Source organism: Eriocheir sinensis, chromosome 40 (genome assembly GCF_024679095.1).
Source record: "Eriocheir sinensis breed Jianghai 21 chromosome 40, ASM2467909v1, whole genome shotgun sequence".
Lineage (NCBI taxonomy): Eukaryota > Metazoa > Arthropoda > Malacostraca > Decapoda > Varunidae > Eriocheir > Eriocheir sinensis.
In genome coordinates, this window is record NC_066548.1 from 6,847,400 (window position 1) to 6,859,860 (window position 12,461).

Sequence of the window (12,461 nt, forward strand, 5' to 3'; positions counted from 1 at the left end):
CTGAAAGCTGAACACGAGGAGAGAAAATTAATCAAAAGGAAAAAGAAAAAGGCAGACGAGAACAGCTCAAAAGAAGAGGTCAAAGAAGAAGAGAAGAGAAGAAGTAGCCCCAAAAAGGAAGGAGGAGAGAAGAAGAGATCAAAAGAAGCAATAGTCAAAGGAAGCAACAAGAGGAAGAAGAATCAGCAGGAGAAGAGCAGAAAACCGGAGGTCAAAAGAAGAAGAGGAAGAGGAGGAGAAGAAGGAGGAAGAAGCATCAAGAAGGAAAGAGAACCAAAAGAAGAGAAGATCAAAAGAAGCAGCAGTCAAAGGAAGCAACAGGAGGAAGAATTAAGAATCAAAAGGAGAAGAAGAGCAGAAGAGGAGGTCAAAAGAAGAAGAGGAAGATCGAGGAGGAGCTAGAAGAAGAAGAGGAAGAAGCAGCGAGAAGGAAAGAGAAGAGAAGAAGAAATCATAAGAAGCAGCAGTCAAAGGAAGCAACAGGAGGAAGAAGAATCAGCAGGAGAAGAAGAGCAGAAGAGCTAGAAGGTCAAAAGAAGAAGAGGAAGAGGCGGAGAAGAAGAAGAGGAAGAAGAAGAAGAAGCAGGCAGCAGAAGGTCGACGCTCCATCAGGCTCAGTAGTTTGTTGTGAAGAAGATGGCCAAGAAGACTTATGACCTGTTATTCAAGCTGCTCCTCATAGGCGACTCGGGCGTGGGAAAGACATGCATACTCTTCAGGTTTTCAGATGACGCCTTCAACACCACCTTCATCTCCACCATAGGTAAGAGAACGGCGGCGAGGGACCTCTTCTTCTGACCTCCTCTTCTTCCTCCTCTCCTCCTCATTTTAACCTCTTCTTCTGTTCTTTTCCTTCTTCTTCTTCTTCCATTGAGCTGTTCCTCTGTATCACTTCTTATTAGCTCCTCCTTAATTGGTTCTTCTGCTTCCTCTTCGTCTCGTCTTCCAGCACCCTCCTGTCATGAAACTCGGTCTTTGGGTTGCTCCGGGTGAAGGGAGGGTACTTAGGGAGGTTTAGTACATGGTTTTGCTGGCCATAAGTTCACCTAGGACCTAAGGGCTAGGCAAGGGCGGCGCTGGTGAGTCACGCACGACACAGTTGAGTCGTCCCGTGACTCACCTCCAGGGTCAAGTGGTCACCTCGGCGGGGCGGGTGGTGGGCCTGCCGGGGGGCTCGGGCTGTGTCTGGATGTGCTGCTTTTATTGAGTTTGTTCCTTTAGCACGTGTGAGAAGGTAGTTGTAACCACTATCCTAGAGCTTGTCTGGGTGTATTTCCTTTATTGCCACTTTCTAGTTTTGATATTTTTTACTTTCATTTGATAGTTTTTAGTTTTTATGAATGTTGTGAGGCCTAGTTTCTGTGGAAACGGATGGTAAGTATTTTAGGCCCAATGCAAGAAAATGTGGAAACACGGGTGTTCAGGGTGGCAGAGCCTCCCTGTTAGGTTTCATTATATTCACCTTTCTTTTAGTGGGCCCAAGGGGGGAGGGGAAGGCATAGCCCTCTTGTTAGTAAGAGCATAAACACTCCTTTTGGATTTTTGCTGTTGTGAGCTGCAATATGGGCTACTCTGCCATCCATGGCTGCTTGGGGTCCCCCATGCATATCATGGCTATTTTCTCACTTATTTTGATCTTTTCACTTTCCTTTGGCTCTGTGGGAGCTTTGAAGGTTACCGGGATATATATATATATATATATATATATATATATATATATATATATATATATATATATATATATATATATATATATATATATAAAATGACAATAGAAGAGCACTTGGTTAGGAAGGAAAAGCTTATCAACTTGTTAGTATTACCAATCTTGACCAAATGGTCATGATCATATTAAGGTTATTAATAATTCGTACAATAAATGGTGTCAAAAAACTCAAATGAACTAAAAAGCTATCATTTGGAAGAAATATAGAAATACAAAGTAGCAGTAAAAGAAATATTTACTGGTTTATCGACATGTGAATCCCACTTAATCGATCCACAAGTGGGGCATGCGCTACAGGATATGAGGTGAATATTTGGGAGTATGTAACATGTGCAGGGTGCAGAGAACTATTAAATCCATATAACGTCTTATTCACTTAGGTGGTTGAGACTATTTTTTTCTGATAGACTTTAATGCACTTTTCATCACCTTTAACCATCTCCATCATAAATTCCTGTGACGCCACACCCGCCCCACCAATACCAGGGTGAATCACACACCCACAGGCAGGCGGCGTAAATAACATGGGCCAGCAGAAACAGAACAGCCCGAGTGCCACAGACACCCTCAGTGATGCCACGCGGCCGAGCGGGGACCAGACAAGGGAGGCAAGAAATGACTCAAAGGCACTGAAACGGCTATTCCATTTTACTGGCAAGCACAAGGGCACAGTACACTGTTCTCAGACACAAGCACACCAAAATCAAGGCACGGAAAAGGCACAAGAGGCTCATCAGGCTAACACACGGGAGCGGACTTGGGCAGTGGTAGTGGGCACTGTCTCCTCTCTGGCTTCTCAGTACAAAAAAAAACTGTATCCTGCATACTGCCTTCTGTTCTGCCCCCGCACACAGCCACACATTTCCTGTGCCAAAACTTGCACACACACAAACAAACACACACATGTAACATTACTCATTTCTGAGCTTACTGATAAGTTACAGTTTTAGTAGTGATATGCTACTATTCTAGAAGCAGAAGGTTACTGCACTACTCTTAGCAGTAGGAGGCTACTATTTAGCAGTGATTGGTCCCTATCTATTAGGTTAACCCTCAAATGACAGGATTGTTCTCATACCGTAGAATGCTCTTGAAAAAATGTAAAAAAGAGCTGCTATTTTTTGTTGTTGTTGTTTATTCATATTTTATGAAGTGTCTTAACTCAGTGAACATAATGGTTAAATCCAAATTATGATATGTCATGTAATTGTGAAAGTAGATGGTGTGAAATATAGCTAGGGAGTAAGTACCATTTTGCGCCAGCAGCTCGCTGGCACAAAATGGTACTCCAAGCAGACGGATGCACTGCAGTCTACAGGCTGGTGAAAGGCTTGGAGGGAGAATGGGAAATTGCCACCCCTCCTACCTTCATGTGAAGTGATATCCTCACTCTCCACATCCTTCTCACTACTGCTGTCACTGTTCATAATGTATTATTACTGCTGTCATTGAACTTAGAATAATCTTCATTCAGTCTTATCCTTTCCTCCAAACTCCTCAATGGGTTTTCCTGCATTTTCTCAACAAGTGCTTTATGTGGCTTTTGTAGCAGTTCTGTTAGGACTAATGACATTATATCACATCTACGTGGGTCAAACATGATGCCATGCATCAGGACAAATCACGGAAACCACCAAACTTAAGCGTCACGGAAACCACCAAACTTAAGCATAACATTTAAAATGGTGGCATGCAAGCTTTTGGTTAAATAAACGATGGCCGGCTGAGTGGACCGCAGCATGTTTGATTAAATTTTAAGACACTCACTCACTCACTACGATGTTTGAGAATAGGTGCATCGAAGATTATTATTGAGGCTAACATTGTAATTGTTGACGGCCCTCGTAGAGCGCTGCACCAGCGGCGGAGCATGGCCTGAAACCTCATCAACGGTAAACGGTAAATGGTAAATAAATGATGGTTGTATTTTAACCCCCAGGGTGCCAGCGCCGTTTATTTACAGCGGCGGGTAGGTACACGCTGTGTGCCAGTGCCGTGTATTTACGGTGGCAATTTAGAAAAATCGCCGTGGTCTTATTTTGACTTAGGAGCTTTTCATATTTCATCAGGACACTTTTCATAATTTTACCCCTCCCAGTCACTGACCTTCACCCCCCCACCAAGCCTCTAGGGATCCTGAGGGTATGGGTCCTTTCCTGACCTGACCGCAATACAGGGAGGATGTCTCACTGCGCAAAGCATATTTTGTGAACGCCCAACTTTGCTCGTGCCCTTGATGAGGCCCCTAGTGACTTCACGGATAGTGATGCGAGTGACTTTGAGTACAATAGTGACCTTGATAAAGATTATATATACGTATAGTGATAGTTGTAGCTTGAGTGGTGAGGAAAATGAGGTGCTGACGCCTCGCCACTCGTGTTATGCCCAAGCAAGGAGGGTTTCGAACCCTCTGCTGCCTCTCAGACCAAAAGGCCGAAGTTTGATAGACGAGCTCCCTGGGGCGAGTAAGTCTACAGGATGTAACACTCCAAATATCAGAAACTTCTGGCTCCTAGAAATCATGGAAATTTTAAGAGTTGAGTAGTAAAATGTATCAATTATGTGTTGTCTAATCATTCTGAACACTTCCGCAAAAAAAAAGTCCAAATTTGCTTGGCACCAGGGGAAGCTTTTTGCAAAAAATGCTTGGCACCCAGGGGGTTAAGGGTTAAAGTGAAGCGACCATTAGTTATCAAGATAATATATCAAAGGAAAAGCCATCACAAGAATTTATACCTTTATATTTTTGTACAACTCCTGATAGTGTAAGTAACAATAAAATACCTTTATAAAACTCATGGCATCATTCAACAGTGTTACGAGTCCCTTGGTCCACGTACAGATTGTTTGAAAGAAGTGTTGGTGACATGTTGCTATGGAGTGCAAGAAAGGTTTAAATCCCACAGCAGCCTGGGCAGAAGGTGTGACTGTCAGGGAACACTGCCTCTGTTTATGGTCTGCGATCTGAGACATGCCATTGGAGAGGGTTGCTAATTATTTCATTTCAGTGGGGATGAAGAAACTTATGCTCACTTCAAAATTGATGCCAGTGGAGTAAATTAACTATTTTGAAATATTTTTGTTGAATATTGTGCCAATGTTTTTGTGGTTTAATATTCACTGTACACATTTAGTTTCATGCCATTCACATCATAGTACACCAAGGGGTTAAGAGTTAAGGGGCTTGCCGTGAATAATTAAAGTTTTCATGAAGTAAACATTGCAGGTATCAGCTGTAGTTCAGTCTCTGGTTTAAGTTGATAGTTTGTTGATTATGATAACTTACATTCCCGGCTTTTGTGCTCAATCTCTTAGGTATTACATGTTTATTTTGTTGCCTCATTTCAACTTTCCTGTTTCAGGTATTGACTTCAAAATCAAAACCATTGAATTGAGAGGAAAGAAGATTAAATTGCAAATATGGTAAGTTTTAATATTTTTTTATCACTTGAATAAATTACATAATTTTGTGCAAGATAATATAAAGGCAAGACTTTAAATTTTGGTAATAAGTTTTCATATAATTAATCACATAGAGAGTAATCATTTAGAGAAAAAATTATATGCATTTTTGTGATACAGTGTGGTGATTCATTATTGTACTTCACAAGCAAAATTTTGGAACTCTAATTCATGTGAAACTTAAGTAACTTTAATCACAAACATACAAATGGATACCACCAATTCCATTATATCTATATTAATGTATCCAGAAGGTTGTGAACTTTTCAGATTATTCTGTTTACCTCTGGAGTGGGGAAGGTATGCTACATTGTGTCCACTCTTAGGCTAGTGTCACACATTAATGGTCTTGACTCCTGATGTTAGAAAATGTCGCGCTGCCAGACGTACGTTACAACCAGCTTAAATAGACCACGTCAAAATGACGTTGCTGAGACATTGTTGAGATGGACATCCAATGGTCGTGGTTTATTGCTGACGGGTGACAGATGTCGAGGAGGGTGTCAATTGATTTGAAATTTCCAAAAACGTAGGAGTGTGGCTTGATGTCGGGAGGCATCAGGAGTCAAGATCATGAATGTATGACGCTAGCCTTCACCTTCATATAGTTGACATGATAGGTATCACATACCCTGACCCTGATCAACTGCTGGGTTACAAATATATAGTGGATGCTGGCCTACCTATTGATGAAGCCCCACCCTCTCAAGGTCAGAGGCTGTGGCAAGGCAGCTGGTATTTGTAACATTAGGTCAAAGCTGGAGTAGCTACCATGGTCTGTGGGTTGCATGCAATCTTGACTGCCATATGGCAATCTGGTGCTGTTCCTCCTGATTGAAAAAGTGGACTGGTCATCCCTATCTTGAAAGTTAAATGGGACCTTGGGACTGCAATAATTACCATGGTATTACACTACCCAGTGTGCCATGCAAAGTGCTTGCCCTTCTATTGCTCATGTGGGTTTGCATCCAACTGTTGAAACTGCAGAGACTGAGCAGTCATGGATCATACCTGGTAAGTTGACAATCTGCCATATCCAAGCCCTCAAGGCACTACACAAGGAGATAAAGCTTTCTTTCTCTTGGGCCAAGACTAAACTACAGATGTTTGGAGGCTTACTTACTGATGAAACCATACAGTCTGATCAAGCCTTTTGTAAGGACATTGAGATTGTGGAAAATTTCACTTACATTAGTATAATGCAGAACTATGGTGAGTCATATCAAGAAGTCTTTCAGCTTATTGGCTTTGCCCATAGTATTCTGGATTCATTAATGTGAGTATGTATATGGCTTTGGCGATATCTGTGCAGAAGTATGAAGATTCAGATCAGCATGCAGAGATGCATATGAGAGTGTGGGAGAACAAGTCTGGTCATGTGCCCTGTATTTGATGGACCTTTTGGGTGCATGATTCCCACAGGGAGAGGGGTGAAAGATCCTTGAGAAACTTTGAGCAGGCAAGGAGGGAGTGTCTGGATAGAGAGAGATGGAAACTCTTCTGCCGTGGCCATCCCCTGGTGGGAGCTCCTATGAGTAGGTGTCAAAGATGAATGAATGAATGACTCCCACAGTTGGGGGAGTGGGGGAGTCTTAACAGGAGAGTGGATCAGCTGTGCAAAATGAAAGTGGCATCCCACACAACAGCTCCCCCTCAATATTCCCTCAGCTGCTTTTATAGATGATCCTTTACTGAAAGTATCAATCTTAGTTGAATGAAATATTGGCAGTGGACAAGGCAATGTAAAAGAGGAGACACTGGCCACACTCACATAATTATGACATCTCCTTTGTTCACAAACTTTTTTTGCCTCCTCTGTACAACTACTCAGGCCGTTTGGCTAATGCTGCCATCTTGATGCAACTAGTTCCCCAGTTGCTCAAACCTAACATGTCTATTGAACAAAGGGATGTTCAAACAAAGCTAGTGCAGGCACGTCATACTGAGTGTAGACCACCAGATGTGTCAACAACTCGGCAGCATGTCAATATGAATGAGAGAGTGTGGGGGAGTGAGTTGGGCCCCATGTCACAAGAATGTGTACAGTACGTGTTGAAATAAAACTAGTGTGGGTTCACCATGCCAAATTGAAACCATTATATATGAATACAACTCGACAAAGTGCTGTGATGCATAATTTTTTCTGATTTATTTTCTGTTATATGTTGGAATTCAAAGTTATTTTTTAAGTGAATATTTCTTTGCCTTGCTGAGTTACAGAATGCTGAATAAGAACCATTTTGCTGTACTATTTATTTTAATTATTATTTTTTGATTCATCATAATCTAGGAGTACCTACTTCTTTTGTCCTCTGTGTATAATGCTGCATGTCTTGTATTGCAGGGACACAGCTGGGCAGGAGAGGTTTCACACAATCACCACATCCTACTACAGAGGTGCAATGGGCATTATGCTCGTATATGACATCACCAATGCGAAATCGTTCGACAACATAGCAAAGTGGTTAAGAAATATAGACGAGGTAAGTAAAGGTTATTCGTCAAAAGTTCTTATTGTCAGTTCATTAAAACTCTTGATCTTATTAATTCCTTATTGCTTCATCTATAACTCTGTACTCTGCTTCCTAATGAAAACTTGCTTGTGGGATTTGCTTCAGTACCCCTTTCCTGTACAGTTATATAGATGAGTGTGACTATAGTACCAACTCTTCTTAGTTTGCTAACTGCATGCCTCCACCATATCCATGGCCCTGCTGCCCACTACTTTTCACCCAAGTCACTGGTAGACACTGGAAAAGTCTTCCTTCATCTGTATTTCCTTCTTCCTATAACTTGAGCATTCACCATCATTTTTACATCAACTATTTTATATATATATATATATATATATATATATATATATATATATATATATATATATATATATATATATATATATATATATATATATATATATATATATATACACATACATAACTTCAGATAGTAAATAGCTGATATATGAGAGAGAGTGATGTATTGGGGGACACAGCAGTGCTGTGGAAAGGCTCAGGCCCCACCTAAATGGACTTCATATTTGTGTGTGACTATAGCTTGAATATATCAGTAGAAGATAGGAAAGGGGGTAATGCTGCAGCAGAGGCTTAGAGGTAAAATGCTGTCAGTAATAGTTGGGGTTCTGATGAGGTGAAAAGTCTTGGGCTCTACTTTGTCCAAATGGGCTGTGTGGGACACCCCCATATATGAAATGCAGACTCCACATATGGTCAGACAATATCCTTGTATGTGGTTAGTATCTGGAAGGGAGAAAATAATTGCTGAAAACTATATAAAGTTTCTAACTTCAAGGAAGCACATTTAGCAAGAGATATGAGATGAAGTTTACATTAGTGACTTCAACCTAAGGAAGGACTGAGAATGTCAAATGTAGATTAAAATTCTTTAGTTTAATATTATAATGATTTGAAGTTAATATTATTGTGTTCTTTCCAGCATGCAAATGAAGATGTTGAGAAGATGATTCTAGGAAACAAGTGTGACATGGAGGACAAACGGGTCATTCTGAAGGACAAGGGAGAAGCTGTGAGTGATTTTTTCTTTGAGTGTTCTTATCACTCTTATCTTAAATTGTTCTTGCTTCTTGAGGTGTCTCTTGATCCATCATCTCGGTGATGTAGTAAACAAGTTTCGATGCATCATGGGGATAGGAAACAGATAGCTTTTGATAGGAAGTATTTTCACCCCTTCTGCCCCACAGCACTGTCAGGGCATGCAGACTCTGCCCAACCTCATGTGCTCACCATACTCAAACTGTTAGTTGGGGATTTGGAGGGCAAAAAAGTGCCATGGTATTGATGGCATAATAGTAGAAAGGCTGAAATATGGAGATGTAGTTGTTGAGTGGATGTTGTAAGTATATAATCAAGTATGGGACCAATTTGAGGTGCCAGAAGACTGGAGGAAGGTGATCATTGTTCTGCAGAACAAAGGGAAAGGTAATAGGGGTGACTGTAACAATTATAATAAGTTTTGAGTTGAATAAGCTTATGCAAGGGGCCAGGAAAGGGATGTGGAAAGGTTTTAATTAAAAAGAATAAAATGACCAATTAAAATGTAGGTGAGGAACAAGGGTTCTTTAGGTAAGGGAAGAGATTTGTTGCCCTGAAATTTGTAGGTGAAGGACGGGAAGGATTTTGTTTCTTTTGTGGACTATTACATCTCTGAGTTGACAGGAATGTTTTTTGGGAGTGGATGAATATTGCATAGCCTTGATATGTGAGAGACTGAGTGTGCAGAGGGGGAGTGCCGGAACAGAGAAAGGTGGAGACACTTTTGCCGTGACCACCACCTTGATGAAAGTTCGCACAAGGGAACAGGCTGTCGGAGATATAGGCCGATAGGTTGATTACTACTTCTGCTACACTCTATTTGTCTAGCCTGTTACTATTACTTGGTCATCTATTACTATTACTTTTGTATGGGATACTAGTTATTGTAGTGCTTAAGTGTTTTGAAAATTATCTTGTTTATCTTTGTGTGTGTGTGTGTGTGAGTGTGTGTGTGTGTGTGTGTGAGTGTGTGTGTGTGTATTTACCTAGTTGTGACATATGGGAAAAGAGCTACGCTAGCGCTGTCCCGTCTCCATATCCTCTCTTATCCAACTTTTCCTTAAAATCATGAATGTTTCTTGCACAAACCACCTCCTCCTCCAGTCCATTCCACAGCTCAATGCTTCTGTTTGGAAAGCTAAACTTTTTCACATCTCGCCCTTTACTGCAGAACACGACTGTTGATAGGTTTTGAGGTAAAACAATGTCTGTCTACCACAATGAAGGTAGATTAGCCTGAAAGGAAGCCAGAAATGAAAGTACAGAGCAAGAAGGGAGTATTTGTATTTGAATACATTTGAAAACAGCATTTGGATGTATATGTATTCATATTCAAATTATTTTTATTATGAATAAATGCAGTCATTTGTATTAAAATATTTGGGCAAGATATTGGTATAATTTATCATCAGGAATAACTGTTCATTTGACTGTAAAGTGTTGCCTTTAGCTAGAATGGATAGAGAAGTATAATGTTATGGCACTGCTCACTCAATGTGTCCAGTACGTGTCGTTAATCAGTCTGAGTGTGTGTGTGTGTGTGTCAGTCCGTAAAAGATTGAAAAACTAAGTGTTTTAAAAACACAGCAGACATCTGCGGATCTTCATCATTCATGATGTGTCTGTATTACTTGATCCCCGCGAATGTTGAGATTTGACTGTATATGTGTCTTTCCCTAGATTGCCCGGGAGCATGGCATCAGATTCCTTGAAACATCGGCCAAAGCCAACATCAACATTGAACAGGCCTTCCTGGAGCTCGCTGAAGCCATCCTCAACAAGACCCCCGGCCGTGACCCACAGGTAAGTGAATCTCGGCCAAACAAATGGCCAGAGTAGGTTACAACTTATGAACTATAAAAGAAACAATATAAACAAAATAAAAGCTAATTTAACCTAGACAATTGACAAGTGTGTTACATGTAACATTAAAAGGTAACTAGATAAACCCTAACGTTAAGGCTGATCTAACCCAAACAAATGGTTAGAATAGGTTACTCATCAACTTACACACTTCTGAAAGCAAAATTTGAAAGCCAGATTTGAAAAGCTATTGTTTTATTTCTGACTTGATTACTAGATATATAATTTTTCATCCCTATGAGAGGGTGGATATATTAAAATTTGTATAGTTGCGCTCTCCCCTTTCAGGTCAATGGTAGCTTTCCTCTTCTCCTTCTGATTTCTATGATAGGATGCAGCTTAGTAAAGTTTTTTTTATTTTTCCAGTGGTCCATATAAATTTCCATAACATTCTTGGACACATGCAGTGTTCTGTTAGCCTGGTAACAATGTACTGAGTGAAGTGGTAGGTGATGAGGAACCTGTTATGCTGTTATGGAATTTACCTTTTGTTCATAACTACCTGTAAGGTAATTGAAGTTTCTAAAGTGGATAGCCTTATGGCATGACTTGCTTTCACATTCTTCTTGTGTAACCATGCTTTCTCCTCCTCTTCCTCATCCTCCTTTGCCTTATCATTATCTTTATTAGTCATGATGATGATGATCATCATCACTATCACATTCTTCACTCCGGACATGGCAGATGAAGCTGAGGAAATATGCAAACAGTTTCATTTAGAAGAAAATATTTTCATTGGAAGAAACCACACACAACATTCAGGTAGTCATTGTGGATCGTCACATAACTTGAGGCAACATCACGGACTGGAGCCATAATATTTCTCTCACGGTCACACCCAATGGGTAAACATTAACAGTAATGCTAAAAAGGTGTGCAACTTTGATTCATATATTCTACTTATCTCTCCACCTGGTTTCCATCCACAGTAGGAATGATGGCCAAGTGAAAGTCTTTCACCATCATCTTCATGGAAGAAAATTATCTTGTCTTTGCATGCAGGAGATATTGATTGTCCCATTTTCCATATTTATCATTGGTATGTCACATTTTATTTTTTCTTCTTCGTAGGAGAACCCAGACAGTGTGGTGCGCCCAGAGAGAAGCACTCAAAGAGGCGCAGCCCGGCAATGCTGTGCGTAGACCACTAGCCATAGAGGCTCCTGCACAGGGCATGAGTGGCTGTTTTCCACATAACCATATCCTCCCCTCCACCCCAGCCTCACCCTCACCCCTAGTCTTTGGGGGAGTGGGGGGAGCTTGGAGGGAATTAAGAAAAGAGCACATATATATATTTTTCCTTTATTATTATTATTATTATTATTATTTTTATTATTGTCTTTATTCCAAAGCTTTACACACCATCATTTTCAATGCTGCTGCACTTATGGGAGGGAAAGGGAACGATGCTAATGGTGGGAGGGGGAAGGGAGGGAAGGAAGGAGCAACAACTATGTCATTGGACACAGAACAATATAACCCTGATGCCTCTTTCTTTATTTTTTTTTCCTTTATTAAGATTAATTTCTAAGAGGAAAAGGGGAGCAGTTGGTCATGACTTTTGGTGCAATGAATGAAACTCTTCACTCGGGAACCACTACTACCGCTACTACTATTACTACTACAGTTATGATTATCATCATTGTGCACTCTTGCCTTATGAGTTTTGTAACATAATATATATATAATATGCGCATGTGAGGCTCATGTGGCAGCGTGAGCCTCCTGCTATTTTCCACAGATACAGAAACAGGATGAGAAGGCAATGCGGTGGTGGTGTTGGTAATGGCCTGTGGTGTTGGCACAGTGCACAGGACAGTGACACGTATCAAGCTTACTTG

The 12,461-nt window shown here is 40.7% G+C and overlaps 1 protein-coding gene across 1 annotated transcript; it reads left to right on the forward strand.

The window, feature by feature from the left end:
- Window positions 1–200: 200 nt before the first annotated feature.
- LOC127009290 (ras-related protein Rab-10-like) lies at window positions 201–12,229 on the forward strand. Its single transcript, XM_050882237.1, has 6 exons — window positions 201–763; window positions 5,089–5,149; window positions 7,533–7,671; window positions 8,642–8,731; window positions 10,438–10,560; window positions 11,692–12,229. The coding sequence occupies exons 1-6, from the start codon at window positions 637–639 to the stop codon at window positions 11,761–11,763; spliced, it is 612 nt and encodes a 203-aa protein (XP_050738194.1). The 5' UTR covers window positions 201–636; the 3' UTR covers window positions 11,764–12,229.
- The last annotated feature ends 232 nt before the right edge of the window (window positions 12,230–12,461 follow it).

Bases quoted from the DNA above. Each gene is read 5' to 3' on its own strand.
- LOC127009290 (XM_050882237.1), top strand. From the start codon at position 637: ATGGCCAAGAAGACTTATGACCTGTTATTCAAGCTGCTCCTCATAGGC. The intron at 5,150-7,532 runs GTAAGTTTTAAT...CTTGTATTGCAG, and splicing joins AAGATTAAATTGCAAATATG to GGACACAGCTGGGCAGGAGA. The intron at 10,561-11,691 runs GTAAGTGAATCT...TCTTCTTCGTAG, and splicing joins CCCCCGGCCGTGACCCACAG to GAGAACCCAGACAGTGTGGT.